Source organism: Schistocerca piceifrons, chromosome 3 (genome assembly GCF_021461385.2).
Source record: "Schistocerca piceifrons isolate TAMUIC-IGC-003096 chromosome 3, iqSchPice1.1, whole genome shotgun sequence".
NCBI classification, from domain to species: domain Eukaryota; kingdom Metazoa; phylum Arthropoda; class Insecta; order Orthoptera; family Acrididae; genus Schistocerca; species Schistocerca piceifrons.
Genome location: NC_060140.1, coordinates 745,664,122 through 745,692,116, shown reverse-complemented (window position 1 = coordinate 745,692,116; position 27,995 = coordinate 745,664,122). Strand labels below are relative to the sequence as shown.

Sequence of the window (27,995 nt, the reverse complement as noted above, 5' to 3'; positions counted from 1 at the left end):
TGCCATCTAGATTCTTCCCCCAGACACCAGTTTTTCAGAACTCCGCAGGTGGAAAGTGGCACTATAACATGTCCTTGGTTCTTGCCACCCATATTACCTTAATTTATGTTAATTTCTCCAGTCTCAGCATTTCTTCACAGTAACTCTTTTCTTCACTCCCTTATAGTAGCAAATAATAGAGGAATAGGTCCGTAAACACACAATTTTTTTGCACTAATGGAAGTGGGTAGGGTTACACCAAGAAGTACTAATCCAGTATTTATCAATCATTGTGGAGTTGTTCATCACATAATTGATATTAAATGACTTAACTTTCAGTCCCTTGAGGACTGATGTCTTATCATCAGTAGGAGGTGTGACTGCTGCAGACACAAATACAGTCTTGTATTCACTGTGATACGGAAGCAAACAGCCTCCAAATGTCATCCTGAGGAACTCGTTGATATTCTTGAAATGGATACTGTGTCAGTTCACACAGATTGCTGGCTGTAGGCCCTGATTTCCCCCCCACCCCCACCCCCATACTTACTTGAAACAGGGCTTGACGGACCGAATATCTCTTGACAAATTAATACTTAAATAAATGGACTTTTTCCTTTTGTGCTAAACTACCTTCAAATATTACCTATTACATAAGGTGTGTACATTTTCTACTCCAACAGTACACATAAAACTAAATGCCAGAATTAATAATTGCAGAAGAAGAAAGCACTCCAAGAAACAACAGTTGTTTTGTGGTGTACACAATTTTTCACCCTAAATAAAAATTTTTTCCCTCAAAAACTATCTGTTGCATTACACGAAGGTGTCACCATTGTTGTACACTTATGTTGTAAACTTATGGTATCATGTTTTAGTATATGAAGTGAAATCTTTAAAAGTCCGTTAACAGGCTAATTTCATTTTTGATGTGTGGTTGTTTTCTTATAAATGATATAAATTTAAATTTTCAGTAAACAGATGAAAATTTTAATATTATGCTGCCTTGTTCCATTTTACTGTTTTGTCAACTGATCCTTCTAGTGCATCATCATCTCTCCAACAGTGTCACTCTTGTAAACTGGAATACTGGCATGTGCACAACAACTGCAAAAAGTTTCAATATCATTTATTTGGATGGCAATACCACAAGGAAAATAAAACATTAGCATAAAGACTTATTTTAAACAATACTTTAATACTTTAAATATCACTTCCAGTGAATTTCACATAAATATTTTAGCACCCAGATTATTTCTGGATCAATGTTTTTCTTTTTTACATTTGATCGAATATTAAAACATTTCTTATTCAATAGTTACCGTACTCAAGGGAATAACTTACAGTGATACTTAAAACAGTAGACTGGTGTGATCTTGGCTTAAGGCAAAACTGTTTAGACAAAGAATGCTGCAAAATATATCACAGTTATCTATGCAAAATGTGTCAAACAAGCCAGGAATCTAAAGATTTGAAATTTATATAAAAGCAATTTGATATAAAGACTATAGATCACAGCTGCCTTTGTGAGATATTTTTCCAGTCACCTGAACTAGAAAATTGTGAACACAGGGCCAGAATTATTACAAAGAAATTGAGTATCGTCATTATTCTGTCAAACCTCATGAAATTCATTTTGAAAACTTGTGCCTTCTTATTCTGTCAAACAACACAAATTTCATTCTGGAACCTTGCACAAAAAACTAAATGGTGAGGTTTGCATTTCTGCAGTATAGACAAAGAGGGTTTCGCAGGTTTAAAGTTGCACATGATTAACAATTCACATCTATTTACTATAAATACAAAGTCTCTCTTCATAAAAAAAATAATTGTAGTTTCACATTAAAATGATCACATAAATGTCTGTCCCTACTGATGAAAATCTGGGCAGTTTCAACATTTTACAAAACGAAAATGCTGCAGACACTGCCACTTTATGGAAACAAAAATGATTCTCATGGGAATGTCACAGTTCATTTCATCTGTGCTTTCTGTAGTGATATCACATGCCTTGACTTCTGAACCAGCAGCTTCAGCTCCATACATCTGAAGAGTATCTTTTCTGGTTCTCCATCTTCTTCACATAGGCCATAGCTTCTGACTCTGACATGTTTCCTTTTTCCATGACAACTTTCACAACAATGTCATGCACATCGCGTGCCATATTCTTTGCATCTCTGTAAATGACAAAAAGAAATGCCTGTAATCGCTTTTTATAACAAATTTACACCAGTATTCTCAAAATATAGTGTTCAGGATTACCTACCCACAAACATATAAGTGCCCATTATTTTCTCCAATGATATTCCAGATTTCATCTTTGTTCTTCTGTAGTAGGTGGGTAACATAGACTTTCTCTGCTTGGTCTCTTGAGAATGCAACATAGATCTGTGAACAGTTAATCAAAATTGAGCAACCTGACTGATTCAATTTGCTCAGCACTATACCCACAATTAATGCAGTATAAAACCCCCTGAGGTCAAACTATGATCCATACCTTAAGTGAACCATCACTGACATACTGTTCCAGTTCATCTTGATAGATAAAATCTTCAGATTTCTTACGACAGCCAAAATACAGTATAGTGTCACCAACTGGCTTCCCTGTAAAATAATCCAAATATCAATACTCTGTGTTAAAAAAAGTTAATATGAGTAATAGTAAGTTGCACATGGTGAACCTGAAGCACACATTCTGACAAATGGGAATCTGTTTCAATATCAAAATCAAATATTCTCTTTTGTAAAGCTGCAGGAGACAAGCACACAGGCGTACCAGGTGGGATGGCTGCAAAGCAAAAGTACTCTATGTCCTGTATTAGAACGAGAAAGATAATGCAGCCACAATAATACCAATATTGTACATTCTCCATAGGTGTGCTTCTTAATGCCTAATGACTCCTTTTATCAATTTTTCTCATGCCAAGATTACGAGAAGTGATCGTGCCCAGTTGCCGATTACCAGCCTGTGTGACAATGTGCTAGGGTGAATCCAAACCTCTCTATAATGCATCTTTAAGTATTGAAACACAACACTGTTAAGGGTGAGTCAACCCATGATTTACTCATCGATGCAAGTTTTGAATTTTTACTGGTAATCTTTCATGTAACCTCACACATCATGAAAGATTGGAATTCCCATTTTGGACACCTCAACTTCAGTATTCATAGTATCTGTGTGTGTACTGCCTTCCTGTCAGCATTATATGTGAACATCAATGCTTTTATTTATCAACATCTAGTTCAACTTCTATACCGCATAAGCTATCATTCTAGCAAAAGCAATTTTCAGTAGTTATTAATTGCAGGTTAACCATAGCAGATAAACAAAAATATCGACAACAACAGATAAGTGGCTCTACCTTCTTTTTTTGAAAGATGCCGTTCTTGAATAAACCCACGGAAAGGTGCCAGACCTGTCCCTGGACCAATCATTATAATGGGTGTCTGAGTTCTTGTTGGCAGCCTGCAAAGAAATACAGACATGAATAATTGTTTCAGATCAATACAGACATGAATGAAAAACTTAATGATTTCAGTAGCCAAGAGACTGAAAAGTCTGAGTTCTCTGGGGCTAAAGACCAATGAAACAACTCTACAGAATCCGTGACTGATAAACTGTTATGGTTTGTCCCATCAAATTTGGACTGTGAATGACAGAGCTCCATCTCACTAGGAAGCAACAGTTTTAGCAATAATTCCTGCAGACTCATTTTATAGTTAATATTCACTCAGTATGAGAAATGAGGGGTTGGTGGAAATTAGCACTTGACAAAATTATATATTTTTTCCAAATAAATGGGAAAACTAGCTTTTAGAGAAGAATTTATAATCAGATTAATTGATTGCTTCATTCATTCCATAAATCTCATCATCAAAGGGAGCCTTAAGGATCTGGAGTGACCGACAATATGCATTAAAATTGTCCTGGGAGGAATACAGACAAGACGAGGATTAAAAGTAACTACTCACTGTACCCTTGAAGCATTGAGTTGACAATAGGGACATCAAAAAAAATCATAACTAAGTTTTCAGAACACACAAAACAAGTTAATAACACACACACACACACACACACACACACACACACACACACACACACACGTATTTGCTTCATTTTATTGATTAGAAAGAAGATATTCAGCAAAGAAGATATTCAGCAGTCTGTATACTGGAAAAGTTACAACTTTAATATGAACACATGTGTTAACCAGAAAAAAAAAAAAACCACGAGTCCAAATATTCTGATAAATTTCTGTATCTACATCTATACACCATGTCCACCTTAGAGTGCGTGGTGTGGTGGATGGTGTTACTGGTACCATATCGTCCCCCCTCCTCCCCAACCTTCCTTTCCTTGTGATTCTTGAGTTTCTCCCGGCGTATTTGATAGTCAAAATATCCACGGGTGTGCTGCCGGTCTATAGTGTCCAACGGGCACAATATTTCGGCGATCATACATGTCGTCATCATCACCTGATGATGGCGACATGTATGATCGCCGAAATATTGTGCCCGTTGGACACTATAGACCGGCAGCACACCCGTGGATATTTTGACTTCCTTTCCTTGTTTTATTTGTGAATGATAATGGGAAGAACAACTGCAAGCAAGATCTAATTTCTCAGATATTCTTTTCGTGGTCATTTCAGGAATGAAGCAAGTAGAGGTAATAGTTCCCTGATTCTTCTTGGAATGTACATTCACACAATTTCAACAGTAAATCTCTGTGATGCACAATGCCCCTCTTGCAGTGACTGCTGCTGAAGTTTGTGGAGCACCTCCATAACACTCATCCAGATCAAAAGAGTATGTATGAAATGTCACTTATCGTTGATCTTCTCTATCTGTTCTATTAATTCAGCCTGGTAAGGGTCTCAGTCTGATGAGCAATACTCAAGAAATACCAGAGGTTGAAAGGTTCTTTTATTTAGAATATGACTGGTTTCAGGTTCCTATACGCCCATCTTCAGGTGGTGTAACTTCATGCTGTGACCCCGAGCATCACGGTGGATAAGTACAGGATGTGGTGAATTACCAGCGTGCGCAGAGCACGTTCACTGGCAATACACTGTGTTCTGTACTTGTCCACTATGGCACCTGGGGTCACAGCACTAAGTTATAACACCTGAAGATGGACATATAAGAGCCTGAAGCTGGTCGTGTTCTAAATAATAGAACCTTACAACTGCAGCAGTATTTTCAACCTCTGGTACAATGCTCAGTTGTGGATATTCCTCAGACAGGATTGTTTGTACTCAAGAATTAGTCTACAAATGTTTTGTAAGTCACTTTTTCCACTGAACCTCAGCCTGACCCTCTGCTTTTCCTACAGCTAGGAGTTGTTCCACTCCAGGTCACTCTGGATCATTAGTCCTAGGTATTTTATGGCTGTTACTTTTCTCTCAGTGATTTATAGTTAATAGCATAACTGAAAAGTAATGGATCTCTTTGCTTATTTAACATTCAGTGCCAAAAAGCAAATCCTTGCTTTTGTTGTCTATCCTCTGCAGGTCATCCTGCGTTTCTCTCTGCAATCTTCTATTATTTCAATGTTCTTTCCTGTCAAATTATGTCTTCTAGGAAGTCCTTAATTCAGTTACAAATTTCATCCAGTAATGAGTAAACTTTTATTTTGTTCACTACATTGCAGTGTGTAATTGTACCGAGTACATTCTGGAAGTTTAAGATGATGAAATTAACTTGGCTGTTGTTACACATCATCTTCTGGTGCTCATGGAGGAACAGAGTCAGCTGAGTTTCACATGATATCTATTTGTAGAATCCATAATTATTTTAATGGTGTCTTGCCCCACTCATTACTAATAGGGTGCCTATGGGATGCAGTGTTCTCGGAGTGCTATACAACAATTCAGTCAAATAACATTAGGAGTTTTATTCCCAGAAAGCAAATTGACAATACTTAACTTGACTATAGCCAATGTTGCTAGAGAGAGGCGGCATCAAAACAATACAGTCTGATAGTGAAGCACTAAACACACTGCAGGCTTGGGCTGATCTAGGCAGCAGAGGCTAGCAGGAGCTGCGGATATATTCACTTGCTGCAGGGGGCGCGCCTGGTGCGGCACCATCCGATTATGCGCACCATTGGCTGCCCTTTTTTCATCACCTTCTCTGCTCTTGCATGCCACCTCTTCATTCCGGTGTTTGTGGTTACGCCGGAACAATTTTTATGAAGGTAAATGAAATGAGCGTGTGGCATTGATGGCTGGGAGGCCCCAACTAGGGAAGTTTGGCCAACGAGTTGCAAGTCTTATTTCAGGTGATGCCACATTGGGTGACTTGCGTGTTGGTAACAATGAAGTGATGATGAGGACAACACAACACCCAGTCCACAAGCAGAGAAAATCTCCAACCTGGCCAGGAATCAAACCCACTGCATGGCAGGCAGACCCATTACCACTCAGCTAAGCAGGCGGAATTTATAGAGGTGACTGTTGTTTTCTAAAAAGGTCAATGCCTTAGCATAAAGAAGTTCTAACAACTATTCTTGAAAGCTGAATTACCTTCAGTTTTTTTCCAATCAGCTGGTACCCTTGATGTTTACCAGCAACCTGTTAATGGCTTTTGCACCAGAACATAAAACTCCATTCAAAGTAGTAGGCAGGAATGCGAAGTCTACAGAAGCATTCTTAATTTAAGCATTGTGGCAGTTAATTTTACAATTAATGTTAAATTCACTAGCTAACCATTAACCACAAATATCATTAGGAGGTAAATACAGTGTATCCATTTATGTGATGACCGTGTGCATGGGGTTGTGTTCATCATGAACCGGAACCACATAGCCTGGTCGAATGGGTTCCATGTCTCCCTCTCAATACTGCACTGCAAACCCCTGAAGCCTGTGTCATTCAAGCAGTAAAACAAACATCATGGGTGTAACAGTGAAGTCTATGAATGCAGCAATGGCAATACCAAATTGTTCCATTCCACAATGAGTGTTTATTTACAATTTGTATGCCTGTACGGAGTTCAGTCTTACTGTCCAGAGATTGTTTGAACAGAGGTTGCCAGGTGTTTGAATTCTGAGTTGTGATGTAATTCACAAATTAATGAATAAACTTAATGATATGGGAAGTTTTCATGACAAGAAGTGTAAATGACATCATACAGTGGTCACAGAAGTTAATCTTGATGACATTGCATAATGCCTGGAAAATTGCATTATTAAGTCTCTCAGATGTCTTTCACAGCAAATCCAAATTTCTTACACATCTGTTCAAAGAACAACTAAGTTACTTGGACTAAGGCCATATAAAGTAACATCAGTGCAAGTACTTAAACCTGGTGATTCTGTGCACAGGGTTATATTTTGTGAACGTGTGTTGAAACAAGTGCATGATGGTGAAATGGATCCTCACCTCTTCTGTTTCCAGACAAGGCTTGGTTCCATATACAAGAGTATGTCAATTCCCAAAACTCTCAGAATTGTAGCACTGACAGACCTATTCCATTGAAGCACTTCATGATCAAAAAATAGGAGTGTGGTGTGCAGTTAGTGCTGACAGAATAATAGGTCCAGTTTTTTTTAATAACACAGTTAAAAGTGAAAAATAAGTGCAAAAGATTTTGCAACCATTTTTAATTAAATAAGTGCAAGAGTATGAAGCTTTGCACTTTTTCCGTAGGTTTTGACAAGGGCTCATACAGCCAATTTGCACATAATTCACGATGTGTTCCATGCCAGAGTCATTAGCAACAATATCTGGCCCAAGCGTATTCCCAGTTCAACTCTGTGTGTTTTCCATTTGAGGGGAGCACTAAAGGATAAAGTGCATACAACAAATCCACAGACGTTACAGAAACTCAACAATAAGATCTGCAAGTCAATTAATTCTATTTCTCAAAGAGAATTACATCGTGTGATGAATAATTTCTTGAGTAGATATCAGAAATGTGAGGAAAACTATGGCACGCAGTTCCACCACCTCCTTGTATGACATGGGTGAGTACAAAATTTGCATATATTTTTAATCTAGTACTGCAGTAGTAGTGAGGCAACACAGCATCTCATTCACAGGGCAAAAGTGCCCTTACTGCCTGCTATCTACTGTGCTGTACATGCACTCATCGGATAAATGAAACACCCTGTATACTGGCACATGATTGTAAGAACCCCAAAGTCCCTGAAATGCATCTGCCAGATCTTTATTTGATTTACATTGCACACGTACTGCAGACTACTGTATGGTAATAATTTTTGACCTCTGTTACACTGCTTCAAAATATTATGCCATTGGACATTTCTGAGTCAAAGTATGCAAAGTACAATAGCAGTCCCATCCCCAAGTTAACACAATGTGAGATATTTGCAAGTACAAATCAGGTAGAATTGAGCATTTTGACTAACTTATCCAGGCACTGGAATAATGTCAGTTCACTGTAGAAAAATATAATAAGCACAACCTGCTTTCCTTAGATAGTCAGAAATATTTGTTTAATTCAGTTACAAACAGGAATGACTTCAAACAGAAGAACAAAATCACATTCAAAGAGCCCAACTGCATAACAAATGAGGATTGATATGGCTGTAACATTAATACAAAATAAGCCTGAAAGTAATTAAGAAAGATTACAGTTTAACTTCCTACTGACAACAAGGTCATCAGAGACTGGGCACAATCTCTGATTGAATAAGGAAGAGGTTCGGAAATTGGCAGTGTCCTCTTCAAAGGACCTATCCCAAGCTTCATCCAAATCAATTTATGAAAACTACAGGAAACCTTAATCTGGGTCAGTAGACAGTGATTTGAACCCCAATTTGAACACTATTCCCCCTGAAAGTGACCATCAGCTAAATCACTGTCACCTTGACTGGGTTTTTTGAATATATTTATTGTCTATGCTATCATTAACTAGTATTGCTTTTCTTTAAAAGAGGCAAAGTAATGAGCAAAATTGGAAAATAAAAACTAAGTGTATGTCAAAGGATCAACTGGTGCAGATGCATATTGCCAATAATAATAATAACACTGAATCTAGACGCTACTTGGCGAAGTTTTATCTTTCGGCTGCCAATTTGTAAATCGGTATTTTACCCCTTCCCCAGTTTATGCCTTACATCAGCTCTCCCTTTGTGTTCTATATATGGAGTACAGTGCAGTAAGCTGGTTACCATGTAGCCAGAAAAACCAATATCATGTAGCCAGAAAAACCAATATATTTATCTCAAGTCATCTCAGTTGTTGCTGAAGAATGTTCAGTCATAAGGTTAAAGGAGAATTTTGTTCTCTATGTCTGCGATTTCCTATGTAAACTTATCTCTTTGCTACAGTTATAAAGTAACTATTTACATTCGAAAGAAGGCTACAAGGAGAGATACTGAAGTGAAATGTGAATATTTTAGTTAACTGTGTGATTGCTTATTCCCACAGAACAATTTCAACTGCCTTGACAATCAAGCAGCAGCAGTAATAGAAGTTAGTTGGAATGTTTTACAGATAAATTTAACCCAAATCACATTCAAGCACAAGTCCTCATGTTAATTTTTAATCAGTTACGAGACCTAAAACAAGAGATGTAACTACATCATTAAGCAGTGAACAGGCATCCAGTTGCCTTGGAACAGATTAAAAAAGAACCATACAATGCTAATTTCACTAGAGCCAGATTAAGCATTTGCACTATTACCTGAACTGTGATCTTCTAATGTAGATTGGAGTAGTGGGTGTAAAATCTTCTTTTGGTTGCTTCTTCTTCAGCCAACTTGTTGCAACACCCTTGTTGTGGCGACCAGTAGGTGTCGTATAATCCACCAACACTGCTGTCACATGCACTGAATTTGGATACACCTAGAAGAGCACACAGTAGTTATTAATATTATAATGAACTAGCAGGAATGTGATACAAATAAAGAGTAAAATTATGATTACATGAAGCTGCATGTGTATGAAATAAATGAAAAATAGTTTTATCCGTGGTCAGACTTGTTTGCTTATTGGTAATTGGATACATACTTCCTGTGATGTACTTGCACATATTAATTTTTCGATTGTACAATGTATCTTTCTCTAGAAATCAGTTTTACTTTAACTCACATCTTCCTTCTTTTATCACTTTCTTATGCTCCATTTGCCACAGGATATTTTTATATTATTATACTAATAGTAGTATTATTAGGTTTTCTTGCATGTAAATTGAGAAGATTTGGATTATTTTCACAAGTGTGGGGATGCTCCCGTACTACTACTACACCAAAACCAATAAATCAGAGCCACTACAGTATGGTACTCTGATAATACTGTCTTTGCACTTTGTTCAACGAGTGACTGTTTTCTTATGGTTTTCCACCTTAGGCTATGTCCTATGTGAGTGACAGAGGCGACCAACAGCATGTGACATACGGATGGGTGACAATCCAGCTATAGACAGCAGCATCAGGGATTATGCCCTATTGATCGGTGTGTTAGTCAGAAACACTGCTACAAGATGGCTACAAAAGCCAACCAAATGATTCTATAAAAATGTGTTCATACATTGTGAAATGTTGTTGTACCTCATAAGTAAGCCAGGAAAATTAGCTTTACTTAGGAAAATAAGGTGATAAAGGAGCACTGTGCTGAAATTTACAACAGTTGGGAGGGGGGAAGGGGGGGGGGGGTGCTCTTCATGGAGAATTACATCATTTATATCATTAAATATGAAGATCACTGGACAAATTCTTGAAATATATGAGAATGAGGACATATGTTTAACTATCTCATCAATGAATTAAATCAAGTGTTTCTTACATGACCATGAATGTTCAGTGACCAATAACTACACAAGAATGACTGACCACTGCTAGTAAAGAAGACTGACTCATTAAGCAACAAGTTGTCCTTAGGGTAGCAGTAGCATCTTTGACTAGCAATCTACTTTGTCATGGGTCTCAGGTTTGGGCCTGGTTACACCTTAAATTTTAACAGCCTCAACTATAACCTGTTAAATGTACAAAGTTTTATCTATACACTTAGACTGCATCACAAAATATATTTTTAAGGTCTTGTCAAAGTACTTTATCTTTAAGTGTATACACACCTATCCCAATATATCATACACATTAAATTCCTAATAAAACACACTGAACAACCAAGAAGTGTTACTGATTTTTGATTGTTGAGAACATAATTCATCAGCAATCAATGTTAATTCCACGTGTTTCAGTTAATCTAAATAGTCTGCATAAAGAGAAGGTCAAATGTTTTACAAATTGCTTTTTCTAAAAGTAAGGAATAAAATATATTAGAGAAATATTTGATGTATCTTATTCGTTGTACATGATTCAAAGGCATTGCCAAGTTTGAAATAACTTTAGGCCTCTGAAGACACCAAGGTAGTAAAGGGTTGCATCCCCAGATGTGTATTTGGAGGTCTGATAGATCCAGATCCTTGAGACAGTCAACAGCATGTATCCCAAATGGCTTGGTCACATGGGGCCGACTCCTGAACAGCCATTCAAAGGCAGGTTGGACCACTGCACTAAATGACAATGACTGAGGTGATGCTGAGATTTTCAATGCCTGTTGAGCCAAAAGGATACAGTGCCAAATCCAGAGTGATGGTTCACAAGCCTCTGCACACAGACTCTAAACTGGGCTGGTCCGAAAGGCTCCAGTCGATATACGAATGCTCTCATGGTGGATAGCGTCTAACGTCTTGAGGTAGGAAATATGAGCTGACCTATAGACCACGCTGCCATAATCTAAATGTGATCGACCAAATGCCCTATAAAACTGTAGGAGGCGGGACCTGTCAGCTCCCCATGTTTTTCCACTAAGCCCATTTCAAAATATTCAATGACTGGAAGCCCTTTGTATATAGGTCTTTCAGGTGTGGGAGCGGAGTTAACTGGGAGTCAAATAATAAACCCAAAAAGCACACAGTTTCTTAAAAACGTAAAATATTGTTCCCCACTGTGAGCACTGGTTGGTTAAAACTTCAACGAGCACAGTTAAGATTGGCACATGTAGTCTTCTCTGGTGAGAACCGAAAACCAGTTGGCCTGGTCCAGGTTTCCGGCCTTCTAATGGTCAGCTGAAGCTGCCTCATCATCATTATAAGATCAAAGGAAGAGTAGAAGATTGCAAAGTCATCTACAAACAAAGAGCATTGACTGCGGAGGAAATGCCATTGATAGTGATGGCAAACAACGTGACACCGAGTACACTGCCTCGGGGGATCCCATTGTCTGGAACATAGCAGTCAGACAAGGCATCGCCAAAGCAATATTGAAAACACCGGTCCTCAAGAAAGGATTGGATAAGAAGTGGCAGGCGACCATGTAGTCCCCTTTCACGAAGTTGGCAAAGGTTGTTGTACCTCCAGGTAGTGTCTTATACTTTTTCATGGTCAAAAAACCACACAAACCAAACGGTTTCAGCATAAGTAGGAACCCTGTATCACAATCTCCAGTAGAATTAAGTTGTCAAGGGCAGAACAGTAGCACCTGAAACCGCACTGGGAGCAGCTCAGATGACCTCAGGATTCAAGCATCCAGATGAAGTGGCAGTCAACCATACGATCAAGGGCCACACACTGGTAACTGTTGGGAGCAATTCGGTCCTTTCCTGATTTCCAGAATGGAATTAATATCGCCTCCTCCCAAGTTTTGGGGTACTGTCCATCAAACCTGATCTGATTGAAACAAGAGAGGAGCTGTCCTTTCACTTCAGGGCACAGATGACGAAGCATGGCATAATGAATCTCACCAGGTCCTGGAACAGTGTCTCTGGCTGCAGGCAGAGCTGATTCCAGTTCCCACATGGAAAGCTGAAGCTTGTAGACTTACTCATTATGTGAGACGAAATGAGAGTTCCCTCATCTCTGCAGTCCTATGGAACACCTGAAAAGCAGGAGCTTGTATGGATTACGTAGCGCCAGCAAAAAAGTGTTCGGCTAAGACCTGAGCCATATCTTCTGGCACATCCACCAAGACCCCATTACTTGAGAAGGCTGTAAGGGGATGTGCACTGCCCTTGCCTGAAATCCACCTTATTGATTCTCAAACTTGCTCAGTGGAAGTAGATCGATTAATGGAAGTCCTTCCAGGAAGCCCTCTTCTATTCTCATAGAAATTTGAAAACATGAAGGTTTTTCTGAAGTTGGATGGAGTTTGAAGTTCCGCAGAGCTGTTTGTCTGGCTCTGATTGCCAATCGACAGTTATCATTCACAAAGGTACAGGCCGTCGTCCGAGATGGTTACTAGACTGGGGGGTGGACTCTGCACCAGCCCGCTGGATCTCACAAGTTATATGGGTCACCATCTCCTCTGCACAATCCTTTTGTTCAAAAATAGCCTATGTAAATCTGTAGCCACTTCCCACTGAACTGAGTCTGCAATAGCTGGGAAACAAAAACAAAGGTCAATGGCTGAGAAAGACACTGTAGCTGTGGAAAAGTGTGTCATCTGACCCCGAGGTTAGAAGGCACATACGAGTCGCTGTTTCAGCTAGAAGTGTTCCATTACAAAGTCGTTTGACACTTTTTAGGGACCCAGCAATACTTTCCAATGCCTTGTGAATATAGAAAGGGGAGACCATCTCAAAGATTTCCCCTGTTTCTTCATTACAATGAAAGTGTTATGGCACACTAATGCTGTTTTACATAATTCTGCAACTTCTTTTTGGGAGGATTAAACAACTGAGCTCTCTTTGATGAGTGGGTGTAGGTACTACCTGAGAATACACCCATCCCATCAGTAGTAGTAGTAGTAGTAGTTTGATGGGACCATTCCATAGGGATCCCATGAGATGCTAGGAAAACAACCCTTGACCAAGTCAGAGCTCTGCATGACTGAGCAATCTTTATACAACTTGGGGGATGGCACGCACACCTTGATGCTGAGGGTTTTCTTATAGATGTGTGTACCTTCCTTGCGGTCCAGGCAGTGAAGCAAATCTACGTTCTGCAAAGCACACAAGATTCCACCGCTGCACCACACAGTGGTTGCTGAAGCATGCCTGGAGTTTATGGTAACAGAGGACTGATGGCGTTTACCAGTCCAGAGCTCAGGAACCTGGGGTCACCAAGCCCAAAACCAGCAACTAAATGCTGAGACCCTGGGGGGTACTGACACCTTGTTTGCTTTCCTAGCATCTTCTGTTCCCAAAAAGTCTTATATTTAATATATGATTGAAAGGAAGCCTTTTTGGCACTTAAATATCACAACAATGTATCATTTTATGTGCAAAATAGCTAGGCCTTGAAGAGATGAACTTTTTGACACTTCATTTTCATAGCCAGCAGCAATTGTTTGTGAAATATTTAAATGTTCCCTAAAATCACTAAGTTTTTCTTAACTACCTGATTACTTTCAAGTAACTAAATATTTCTTTGCAAAACTAGACTGGTCAGTTCCGTATCCTATTTGTTTATTTCCCACTCTTTGTATGTATATGAAAATTTGGGCAAAAACCCATTGTGTAATTTATAGACTCATGTGTCTGCACTAAAACATTGGGTATTTTTTATCATTTATGAAATGTGACACTTTATATAGCCACACAGTTCTGGATGTGCAGGGATGGAATTTGGTGTGCCACAAATGACCTGTCCCCAAATTTTGTGCAGTTATTTATTTAGTTTCATGCAGCATAATTACTATGATGAATAATGAAAAGAGATTCAGCCCTCTGAGTAAAGATATCAATCTGTAAGATGTGAAAGTATCAAATTTTGTCAATGATCAGGCAGTAATATAATACCAAAACTACTTCAGTTTTTCCTTTTATGGCAGACTTACAGAAATGTCAGCGTGTGAGCATTTTGTCATTCTTATGTAGCCTTAGCCTTGAACATCTGAAGTTATGCACCCACAGTGTTGAATGCAACTGGGCATTGTTGACACATTATTAGCTTTGTCACTGACTAAGCACTAGCAGTCCAGGTCAGAGTAAGCCAGGCAAGTCTACACAAGTACCATGGTGTTACTATTAAGTACAAAGTATGGTTTAAATATTCTGATAACAGTGTAGAAACACGTGATGTATTTTAGGTAAGTGTGTTCTAGTATGATCTGATATATAGAAAGTGACTGATTGTAGGAGAAATATGCACTGAAGCACCAAAAAAACTGGTATAGGCATGCATATTCAAATACAGAGATATCCAAACAGGCAGAATATGGAGCTGCAGTCGGCAATCCCTATACAAGACAACGAGTGTATGGCACAGTTGTTAGATCAGTTACTGCAGCTACAATGGAAGGTTATCACGATTTAAGTGAGTTTGAATGTGGTGTTACAGTCGGCACACGAGTGATTGGACACAGCATCTCCGAGGTAGTGATGAAGTGGGGATCAACATGACAGAAGTGTAATCTTTCAGCACATTGCTGCAGATTTTAAAGCTGGGCCATCAACAAGTGTCAGCGTGCAAACCATTCAATGAAACGTCATCGGTATGGGCTTTTGGAGCCGAAGGCCCACTCGTGTACCCTTGACAACTGCACGACGAAAAGCTTTATGCTTCGCCTGGGCCCACCAACACCGACATTGGACTGTTGATGGCTGGAAACATGTTTCCTGGTCGGACGAGTCTCGTTTCAAATTGTATTGAGCAGATAGACGCATACAGGTATGGAGACAACCTTATGAAGCCATGGACCCTGCATGTCAGCAGGGGATTTTTCAAGCTGGAGGAGGCTCTGTAATGGCCTCAGGCGTGTGCAGTTTGAGTGATATGGGACACATGACATGCCTAAATATGACTGACAGGTGACATGTATGTACGCATCCTTTCTGATCACCTGCAACCCATTGTGCCTCCCGACTGACTTGGGCAATTGCAGCAGAACAATACAAAACCCCATTGTCCAGTATTGCTAAACTCTCCCGAGTTTAAACACTTCCACTGGCTACCAAACTTCCCAGACATAAACAATATTGAGCATATCTGGCTGGCATGCCTTGTAATGTGCTGTTCAGAAGAGATCTCCACCCCCTCATACTCCTACACATTTATGGACCGACCGCAGGATTCATGGGGTCAGTTCCCTCCAACATTACTCCAGACATTAGTTTAGTCGAGTCCACGTCACGTCATGTTGCAGCACCTCTGCGTGCTTGTGGGGGCCCTACATCAATTAGGCAGGTGTACCAGTTTCTTTGGCTCTTCAGTGTATATGCACTCTTACTATACAGCCAGACCAACAACAGCATAAACTCTGAAATATTTTTGTAACATAAACAGACAAACAAACTAAAAATTATGTCTATTCAACCATGTCAGGACTGACTGAAATATAATAGGATTTCAATAATCGAACTTGGAACCTCACTCCAATAATGGTCTGCCAATGGTCACCACACTTCTAAACACATTGATGTACCAGCAGCCAAGCCAAAGTATAGCTAAATAATTTGGGAGGAGCACTTTCAGAATATAATGCAAGTATGCCCATAAATTGCAGAATACTATTTAGCACACTTTCCATACAAGTAGTGTAGTGAAACTGCAGGTGTTGTGCAAAAGTGGAATGGCCCGTGGCTTAACTGTAAACTATTGCAAAGATGAATGACTTTGATGAACCATTCTCATCCTCCAGAGACTGTGTACGCCCATGCACTTTATTTATAATGCACCCCACACAAGTTTTATGTGCACAGTCCAGCTGCCAAATAATACTTTACTACCATACCAAAAAGGATAGGGAACTTAACACTCCATGTTCAGAAGCAGTTAATACAGTTACAAACATGACATGTTGGGTGAATGATACAGAGTGGTAAAAATGGATGAGAAGGAAGAAAACTAGATGTAGTACAATGTTCGATCAGGCAAAACCCAAAAGACAACTGCAGTGGAAGAACTGTGCTCACAAATTGGATTTACCTACATTTTACAAGGAATGATTGAAGAATGAGTAAATCAAGAAATAGGAGAGAGTAGAATGAGAGAGTTGTTAACCACAATTGACAAAAAGATAGAAACAACATAAAGCTGAACACATAAGGAAAGTATGGAACGCGTCATGTCACTGAATAAGAAACAGCTGCAATATTAGACTATTAGGATGAGCTGCCACAAGTTGTTTGAAACTTGTGATTGATTCCTTTGCATTTTGGCATTATTTCAACCACATCAGTACTTATATCAAAAGGAAGAGAGAGTGTTATTCTGGGGTTCTAAGGATGTCTCATGGACAAGTCAGAATTTATCAATATTATGCAGGTATAATAAATAATCTCCTAGTCAAATGTTCATTCCACAGGATACAGTGTATTGAAATTAGTGATTAAGGAGTTAAAACTTTATCCAGATCAGGACTGTAACATGAATTTTTCTACTCTTCACTGTTAGTAGTGTTCTACCTGAATTTTAACCTTAACTAAAGATACAGTTTGAACACACCATTAAGATTCAACTGCATCTTTATTACTACAGTATGTAAATATAGCTCATGTACCTTTGGAGATGATGAAATGGAGTAGTATCTCGCCTGCAGGCGGGGAAGCAGTTCACACAAGTGATCAAGAGCAGGCTTGCAAGAGGGCAGATCTTCCAGTATATGAACAATGTTACGGTTGTCTTTAATTATCCATTGATTGTACAATGACTTTCCTTCAGGAGATGTGCTTGACATTAGCTTCAGTTTCTCTTGTTCCTGAAAAAGAAGAAAATTTATTTTAAATATCTGATAATTAACTGAAAGACTTCCACTAGTCGTCAAAAGTAAACTTCATACAGTTAACAGTTTCTCTTGCATGCAAGATAAAAGAGCACAGACACCATACGACAATAAAGATGTTTACCTTTATGAAATATTGTTGAGTGTCATCATTACAAGCACCAGTTTAGAAGTGTATTGCACAATAGAACAACATATATAGATCTCACAGCATTTGTCTAATCTTAATGGTTACTCATTGTTCATTACGTTCTCTCATGAGCATGACAGTACAGTTTTGAGAATTGGAGTATTTCAAACAAAGACAGTTACAGTGCAGTTTGTAAATGAAGCATCAGTCTCCTATCATTATACAGTGATACACCAATTTCACCCATTTGTATAGTTCATAAAGTAAATACAACAACCACATAATGTTACTTCTGGTTAAATTCATTTCTGTCAACATTGATTGCATCAATAAAATCACCCAAGAATCTTAAAATTTTTTACCTCCTTAATTTATGAAAAAGTTATTTATACTCTGGACTTTTTTCTGGGATTTTTTTTTAATTTGTTGTTGGGCTAGGAAGCACATCTTCAAATACAAATTTACTCTGATGAGTTTACTGCAAGAAAATAATATACTAAACAGTCAATGCAGAACTAGAAGGTATTGCGGTCAAGATACTGCATATTTATTCTGAAAGGGTGTTCAAATCCATGTCCTGTCTCCCTGATTTAGGTTTCTCATTGTTTCTACAAAATTCTGCCAGTGAATTCTGTGATGATTTCTTCGACAAGGTCACAAGTGATTTTCTTTCTCATTCTTGTCCCTTGTTGTACTTCACCTCTTCACCTCTAATTTGGTATACTCCTCTGACAATTGTGAGCAAGATTTCCAGCAACCATCAGAGATGGAACTTTCAATTAGACAGTTATCTCCTCAGTAGCTACGACCTTTCACCAACAGTGGTGTCATGCAACACTATTGCCTTCATCCAGTTTCTCTAAAGGCAATGTAATAATCATTATTAGAGCATCCAATGACCTTGATGTTTAAGTCCATCTTGGATTTCTTCCTTTTAAAAAATGCCAACAAACATTTTGATTATGATTTGTATTCATCCTACAACTCAGAATAACTTAGAGGGGATTTGCATTCCTCTTAATGTAACAGCGAACAGGAAGCATAATAGCTTCTCATTTTGAAACACAATATCTGATCATGTTTAATTATTTAAAGACTGAAACTATCATATATTTCTGAGACTTTATATAAATTCTTTTCCTTCAAATATATGGGCACTGCTGAAAATACACAACATTACAAGGGTATAAGATCATGAAAAGAATTGCAGAAGTCACATAAATATATGTAAACAAAAGAAATGTAGTCTCATAATCCAGGAGGAAGAGCAGAAGGGGCAAGGGGACAGCAGTAAAACAACTGCTATATGGTCCCATGTCCTCTGTCATTTCTGTGCAAAAGATGTTTCACAGTTCCATAGAGGAGTTTGGATGTGAATCCGTCCCTTCTGTGATTGTATTTGGTTCAATGATATGAAAGCAATCTTCTCAAAGAGGAAATTTGCATTACATTGTAGCACATTCATTCTGTTCTTCAGACTGTCTTATCAGCAGTCTACAATATCATTCAGAAGAGTTTTCAGGTAGTTTTCATGTCTTCTAGTAATTGGACAACACTGACCAATAATAGAGCCAGTGTTTTGAGACCTGTTATGTGTCTGACATGTTTACCAGTGATAATCGAAGATGAAAATTTTTCCAGTGTAATCCTATAATTTAGCAATACCAATACACTTGAATCCAACAAATAACAGCTAATGCCCCAAAACTGTAATCAACCCATAAAAAAGCTAGATCTTTTTATAATGCTTGTTAAACAAAAGTGCTGACAGCAAGCACTGCAAAAAAAAAAAAAAAAAAAAAAAAAAAAAAAAAAAAAAAAAAAAAAGAATGTGTAAGAAACCACTTTCCTCCCAATTTCAGAGAGTGTTTGTTATTACGCATTTCCACCGCTCAGAATGTCAACTCAATAATTAAATAATGTTTGTGGTTTTTTCTGTACAGTATTTTGCAATGGACAAATTTTTGTCTTATCTATACTACTATTTAAAAGTAAGTGATTGTTTAATGTTGTTATCAAAAATCTTGAAAGGTTCTCAACCTATTTGTTTCAAAGTTTTTACATGATACTCAAATAAAAAGTTCTGACAGACACAGGCTACATATTTTTTAAACAACAATGTAGAGGTTCTCTGTTAAAACTAAAATGATGTGTTCTGAACATGTGAGGTATCATTTCTTTTCTCACAGTCAGTTCTAACTTTGATAGCTGGGCATTTAAACCATTAGACAAATAGTTTCTCCCATATATATTCTTTCTTCTTATACATAACTTCAAACAAAAGTTGTATAAACAACTGAATGCTGTTTTTTCTCTTTCTTGCAGTTGGTTTTAACAGAAAACAGGAAAGTTGTTTTGTGGCATACTGGGTTATGATTAGACTGCTACTAAGGAATCTGTTCGTACAAAACGGAGTTACTATACATTCACATACTAAAATTATGTGAAAAACTGTTATTGAAGCTACTATTTTCACAGATCCAGCAGCATGAGAAGTCTCATATGCCATATACTCCCAACAACCCTAATCACTTTACCCAACTTCAATTCCCAATCAAGGTTTCATTAGCAATAATAAACAACGCTCAAGGTCAGAGAGAGGGGAGAAGGGGTGATGGATTGACGGGGGAGGGAGAAGGAGATTAGGATGTATATATAATTCCCATACATATTTAGCAAGTGCAAAGCACAGTCAAGTTTGTTAGTAATTTACATTAATTGTAGTTGGAATTATTACATTGCATGTATCTTAAGCTGCTCGAGAGAGCTGGGGGAATAGCAAACCCACCTACTAGTGATAACCTGGACCACATAAGCTGCTGGGCACCTACACCATAAATGGGAGAATATCCGGCCTCTATCAGCAGAGGCTGTTACTATTATAATGACTGTAGTGAATTAAAAGACACTCCTTCCTCCACGGAAAATGGCCTACACAAGTTTTTATCAAATAAAGTTGTGACCAGAATTGGCAGATATGTAAGGTAGTTTATGTTTATGCTAATAGGTGGGAAAATATTAAAAGGGGCATATTTTAATTCTCATCTCATATGTAGTGTGAGTGCAGGCGATTTAGTTCGGTGGCAACACCTAAAGAAGATTTTTGTTTTGCTTGTTTGAAAAAAATGTGATTAGTAAGATCAGTTTGGATATAGCGAGAAGTAATGTGATAATTAGAAGCTTCAGCTCAACGAAGGTCCATTCATTCATTGAACAAGACATCCTCTTCTTGAGTACTGCTGGATGGTATGGGATCCTTACGAGATAGAACTTATGGAGGACACTGAAACATTTCAAAGAAGGATAGCACTTTTTCTATTATCATGAAATAAGAATGAGCTTATCACGAATATGGTGCACTTGTTGGGATGGCAATCATTAAAACCAACGTGTTTTTCTTTGGGGTGAGATCTTTTCATGAAATTGCTATCACCAACTTTCTCCTATGAATGCTAACATATTTTGTTGGTGACCACCTACATAGGATGATACAATAACCATAATAAAATTACAGAAATTAAAGCTTTCACTGAAAGATTTAAGCTTTTGTTTTCCCCATGCTTTGTTTGAGAATGGCTTGAAGTTCAATTAACTCTGCCAGTACTTTAGTGTGAATTGCAGAGTATTCACATAGATGTAGATGAACTTAACTGTAGGGGACAAAAATTTAAAATCAAACAACCTCTTTAAAAACATATCTAAAAATGATGCAATGAGAGAAAAAAATTTATGATAAAAATTGAAGGCTTTTTATATGTTTTTCTGGTGCAAAAGGCTGTGCTGCAACATCTCAGTATCAAAGATAATATGAAGACAGACAGCCACACAATAAAAAAAATTATCACTACTCATCTGATAAGACATTCTTTTCTGAAGGCATAAACAATCAAAATCTATTTGTCAGTTCATATAAAAACAGAATTGTTAAGAAAGTATTAATGAGGATGCATTGAAATTTGTGTACCTTGTAATAGCATCATAAAACGATTAATACATGAAGATTCTGTTGAAACAACAACACTGATCTGACTGACTATAACTGTCCCACAGGGGTATCAGTTACCACTATGTTAAATTTGAACAGGGCTAAAATTATTTTTAGATCATGCAGAATTTTTGAAATTTGTCATCATGGCTAATTTGCACAGCCAGAAGTAAGAAAAGAAAATTAAGATTTCTGATATCTGCAAGTAGAATCAACATCCCAACTGAACTTTAAGTATCCCAGTAACCAGAGATTCAAATCTTTGAAAATGCCATACTAAGCTTTCCAATTAACTATGAGAATCACCTTCCAAAGATAGCATATGTAGAAAACACAGCAAGTAATAATAAAATTCTAATCATAATTTCAAACTAGTGTGTTACAGATATTTTAAAATAAAATTACCTCTGGATCCTTGGTATACTCTATGAGTTCCTTCAAAATGTGAGTGCGGGGATTAGAAGTGATGTCCAAGTAATGCCTCAGAGCTGTACGATATGAACAAGGACAAGGGAATGGGTGCTTCTTAGTTGATTCCTCTGTAACAGACGTAAGGTACATTGTTACTATTAAATCAAGTTAGCAATAAGGAAAGACAAAACTTTGGAAAAAGTTCCTTTAAGGCAATTTAAGAAGCCAGTTAAGTTTTAATAAGCTATTTTTATCATAAAGAAAGTAAGATGTCTGTAACAAAAGAGACCCTCAGCTACACTGAGTAAAGATAATAAAGGGTTTCTATTCACTGGTGGGACCAGGAACAAGGATATAAAATTTTCTGACATGTAATTCATTATATTAGGCAAGCCATCAAGGTCCAAGTAAATATTGAAAAATATAATGAGAATAATAAATCTGAAACCAACAAGAAAAATTCTTTAAGAATATGTAAGTTTACGTACCATCAGTATTTGTCAATGTGATCACAGTGTCCAAGTCAATATTCAACAGTTCACCTATCCTGTTCACAAGTGCTTCATCATTCATGGGATACACAGCCACATGGTCACCTGCAACAAGCACAACAAATGTCGCATAATGTTACAAAAAACATCTACTAGACACTTGAAAGAATTATTGTATATCATTTTTGAAACTGATTTTAATAACAAAGGATTGTATTACTTTTAGATAAATGAATGGGAAAATGAAGAGATGGGAGAACATAGCCCGGTTTAAAAAGAAGAGCAACTAACCGATACCTTCCACATAAATTCTTTTTATAGAAACCGAAGGATTAAGAAACATCCTGTTACCCCATTCCCACTACCCAAAATGCGTTGGATAAGCAGCTGCAGCAGCAAGTCGTATACTCCTAGCTCACTCATTTGTTACATAGTTTAATTCTTAATTGCTGCATTAGAAAATTGTAGCGAAATACAGGAAGATCTGCAGCGGATAGGCACTTGGTGCAGGGAGTGGCAACTGACCCTTAACATAGACAAATGTAATGTATTGCGAATACATAGAAAGAAGGATCCTTTATTGTATGATTATATGATAGCGGAACAAACACTGGTAGCAGTTACTTCTGTAAAATATCTGGGAGTATGCGTACGGAACGATTTGAAGTGGAATGATCATATAAAACTAATTGTTGGTAAGGCGGGTACCAGGTTGAGATTCATTGGGAGAGTGCTTAGAAAATGTAGTCCATCAACAAAGGAGGTGGCTTACAAAACACTCGTTCGACCTATACTTGAGTATTGCTCATCAGTGTGAGATCCGTACCAGGTCGGGTTGACGGAGGAAATAGAGAAGATCCAAAGAAGAGCGGCGCGTTTCGTCACTGGGTTATTTGGTAACCGTGATAGCGTTACGGAGATGTTTAATAAACTCAAGTGGCAGACTCTGCAAGAGAGGCGCTCTGCATCGCGGTGTAGCTTGCTCGCCAGGTTTCGAGAGGGTGCGTTTCTGGATGAGGTATCGAATATATTGCTTCCCCCTACTTATACTTCCCGAGGAGATCACGAATGTAAAATTAGAGAGATTAGAGCGCGCACGGAGGCTTTCAGACAGTCGTTCTTCCCGCGAACCATACGCGACTGGAACAGGAAAGGGAGGTAATGACAGTGGCACGTAAAGTGCCCTCCGCCACACACCGTTGGGTGGCTTGCGGAGTATCAATGTAGATGTAGATGTAGATGTAGATGTAGACATATTTTTCCACTTTAAGGGAGATCAGGATTTAGCTCTGCATCGACATTAAGGTCCTCAGAGACCATTTTCTCATTTAGTGGTAAATGTATCAATTAATCCTACCTTTCAAGACACTTTTGCAGTTTGTCCTGCATCTGCTTTCTTTGCTTACTGTATTATACATATCAACAGAAAATCATCATGCATAAATGCAGGTAATAAATTTGCACAGTACAGGATAAAAATGTGCAGTTTCATAATGAACCATACATAGCATGCATTTAAAGGTCATCTTTAAAGGATGGAGAGACCCGAAGACTGTGTTATAATAATGTGCAACTAAGAAGTCAGCTGCGTGACGCATTCCATGTAGAATAGGCGGAGAATACCTTGCTCTGTCATGTTTACATAATGTCATACATAATTAACACTATAGTGGCTAAGTATCCTCACAATACCTAAACCAACATGAAAACCATTGCCAATAGTAGTATGTGCACCTTGCAATGCATGCTATATACAGACAAGATAGAATCTGCTATTGCCTGGAGTGTCATGTGGTACACTGCTCCTTTCTACATTGCAACATCCCACCATCTGCCTTCTCACATGCATACCATTACAGCATCATGCGGTCATCGCAAGTACAAGATAAATGTTTCTTGAAATTTGTGCATCAATACACCACACTGCACTAGGACAAAGTTTGAAACTTTAATAGGTATTCTGTTCATTACTAGGTATGTCCAACTGCAAGACTTCAGTTGATAATCCCATCCCAGTAAACTGCAACAATATTTTTATTAGCATCAAGTACTCTGAGAAATCGATTTGTCTGTAACAACAATTTGAAAATAAGTATAATATGAGTAATATTAAATTAAGTGCAATGAGCTTTTTTGTGTTTCCCAAATATCTTTATATCATTCAAGTGAACTGTATGAACATCACGAGTTGAGATGGTGGGCAGTAATAATCAATTAGGGAAAAGCTGGTAAGGTGGCAGACATATATAAAAGAAATCAAACTTGAAGATAACATCATGGAAAGGGAAGATGAGATTGGAGATTGATCACACTTTAAGAATCTGACAAGAGCACTGAATTCTAAACAAGCCTAAACAACACCCCTAGAGTACACTACATTCACACAGAATTACTGATATTCACAGAATAACATACCATGACAAAACTATTTCACCTGCTATCCAAAATATATGGGACAAGTGAAATATCTTCAGATTTCAATAATAATAATAATAATTCTGGCCCGAGTGGTTGGAGTTGGCGGTCATGTGTGAATGAGGTGCGCTTGCTTATGTAAATGAATGGTGTGCATTTCTCTTTTTTCGATGAATGCTGTGGCCGAAAGGTTATGCATAAGTGTCGTAATTATGCCTGTCTGTAACTTAGTGTGTTATCTTTGTGGTACATAAGTAGCAATCTATCTTCTTTTAGACTGCAATAATTCCGATTCCAAAGGAGACAGGTGTGAATATTATTATACCATCAGTTTAATAAGTCATCATTGCAAACTACTGTCAAATAATTTACAGAAGAATGGTAGAAGCTGACTTTGGTGAAGGTCAGTCCGGCTTCAGCAGAGATGCAGCTACATACAAGGCAATACTGACTCTACGACATAGAAGAAAGGCAAACCTACATTTACAGCATTTGTAGAGTTAGAGAAAACTTTTGACACTGTTGACTGGAACACACTCTCTGAATTTCTGAAGGTAGCAGTGATAATATACAAGGAGTGAAAGGTTATCTCCAACTTTTACAGCAACCAGACTGCAGTTATAAGAGTCAAAGGACATGAACTGGGAGCAATACTTGAAAAGGGAGTGAGACAGGGTTGTAGACTATCCCTGATGTTATTCAAACTGTAAACTGAGCAAGGAGAAACACAGGAAGGGAATTAAAGTTCAGGGAGAAGATATAACACTCTTTGTGGTTTGGTAATAACATAGAGCAATTCCAGCAGTGCAAAGGATTTGGAAGAGTGGTTGAATGGGATGGATAGTGTCTTGAAATGAAATTATAAGATGAACGACAAAAGCTATACACGAGTATTGGTATGTAGTTGAATTAAATAAGGTACTGCTGAAGTAATTAAATTAAGGAATGAGACACAAAGTAGAACATGAGTTTTACTATTCAGGCAGCAAAATAACTGATGTCGGCCAACGAAGAGAGGATATAAAATGCAAACAGGAAGCAGCAAGGAAAGTGTTTAAAAGAAGCTGACATTTAAAATAAATGTAAGTGTTTGGAGATCTTTTCTGAAGCTATATGCCTGCAATGTAAGCTTATACATAAATGAAATGTGAACAACGGACAGTATATAGAAGAAGAAAATAGAAGTTTTTGAAAACTTGTACTACAGAGGTACTGCTGAAGAATAGATGGCAGGATCACATAACAAGATATGCAGTTCTAAGTAGATAAATTTATAATAAAATATTCCAATTAAAGTAAATATAAATAAGAATATTGATTATGATAATCATTTTTTTGTGTAACTTCAGCTGTCACATCTTCCTGCCCTGCTAGAACCCAATTGTTTTTTCCTGGTATAAAGATATTTATGAGGTTTTCCTTTCAGCTGAAGTGATTTGCTCCCCCCTCTTCCCACCCTTCCCATCCAGGTCCTGGTTACACCTTTGGCAAAATAAAAGAAGTATTCATAAAGTAATGCACATTTATCATTCAGGGAGATTTATTCGATGTAGTCAATAAAAGAAATACCGAATGTTCACTGTACCTGAATCGTATCTCATTTTGGATCCCTCAATATCAAATTCTATATGCATGCAGGATCGATCACCAGCCTTATGAAGTTCTCTGTTGACTTTAACTGGTGCAAGAAACGGGTTCTTTGCATCATATGGGCTGAAAAATAAAAGTATTCATTTATCTCTTCATCTAATCTTAATATTTAAGTGTTGTTACTATTTTTGTACTGTCATGTACCCATTAAACATTAAAATTATTGTTCTTAACATGAGGAATCAATAATAACACTATTATTATATACGAAGGTTGGAACTTAAATAGTGGCAACTATTTATTCACAACTGATACACAAAATTTACATGTTTGCATCTGTTACTGTCCTTCGAAGTAGTCACCAGCATTGTGTAGAACTCATTGCCAGCGATGTGGAAGGCATAATATACCATTAGCAGAATCTGTTCTGTTGATGGTGTGAATGGAGCAGTCTACTGCCTGTCGAATCTCTGGAACAGTTCTGAAGCGAATGCCATGAAGTGCTTCCTTCATCTTCGGAATCAAATCAAAGTCACAAGGACTCGAGTCCAGGGAATATGGTGGATGGTACAGTACTTCCCAGTTCCATCGACCAAACAGAGCGGCCACAGCTTGCGCTGTATGTGCCCGCGCACTGTCGTGCAAAATGATGGGTGGATTGCGCAGAAAGTGTCGCCACTTCTTTCGCAAAGCTGGTCGCAGGTGATGCTCCAAAAATGAACAGTAATACTGTGCACTGATGGTCTGCCGTGGAGGAACGTAATGCATTGGGATAACACCATCACAGTCATACACGAGAATCACCATAACTTTAGACCACTCCATTTGCACCATCAATAGAACAGGCTCTGCTAACGGTTTACTATGCCTTCCACATCGCTGGCAACTGGTTCTACACAATGTTGGTGACTGCTTTGAAGGACAATAACAGGTGCAAACATGTAACACTCTTGTATTAGTTGTGAATAAATAGTTGCCACTATTGAAGTTCCAACCCTTGTACTTCATTTTTAACATATTGCCATAAAAGAAGTAAAGAAGACTGATGCACCATAAAGTAAGAAAGATCATGAAAGAAACTCATCTGTGTTCGTGTTATTACATGAATATGATACGCAGCTTACAGCTTGCATCAAAAGAAAGCTGCAATTGTTGTTCAGACACAGGGAAAGGACACAAGTCACAAAATTGCTGAGCTGGAAAGAGTGTGTTTTGTTTGTACATGTTCCTATTATTACCGTACAACCAAGGAAGCAATAAAGATTTTTAAAATAAAAAATTATGTTTATGTCCTCAGAGGTTGCTCAAAATATAATTTAGCTTATAAACTGAAAGTATTGGAACATTAAGAAACCTGAAAAT

The 27,995-nt window shown here is 37.9% G+C and overlaps 1 protein-coding gene across 1 annotated transcript in view; it reads right to left on the bottom strand.

Moving 5' to 3' along the window:
- Positions 1 to 1,157: 1,157 nt before the first annotated feature.
- LOC124788151 (NADPH--cytochrome P450 reductase) overlaps positions 1,158 to 27,995 on the bottom strand; it is a 211,469-nt gene continuing 184,631 nt past the window's right edge. The window contains exons 7-15 of the mRNA XM_047255298.1: positions 26,629 to 26,756; positions 22,626 to 22,733; positions 22,132 to 22,265; positions 17,390 to 17,587; positions 9,634 to 9,794; positions 3,342 to 3,445; positions 2,477 to 2,583; positions 2,246 to 2,367; positions 1,158 to 2,156 (exon numbers count right to left, since the gene is read on the bottom strand). Of these exons, the coding sequence (XP_047111254.1) occupies positions 2,012 to 2,156; positions 2,246 to 2,367; positions 2,477 to 2,583; positions 3,342 to 3,445; positions 9,634 to 9,794; positions 17,390 to 17,587; positions 22,132 to 22,265; positions 22,626 to 22,733; positions 26,629 to 26,756 (1,207 nt within the window). The 3' untranslated portion in view covers positions 1,158 to 2,011. The remainder of the gene's footprint in view (positions 2,157 to 2,245; positions 2,368 to 2,476; positions 2,584 to 3,341; positions 3,446 to 9,633; positions 9,795 to 17,389; positions 17,588 to 22,131; positions 22,266 to 22,625; positions 22,734 to 26,628; positions 26,757 to 27,995) is intronic.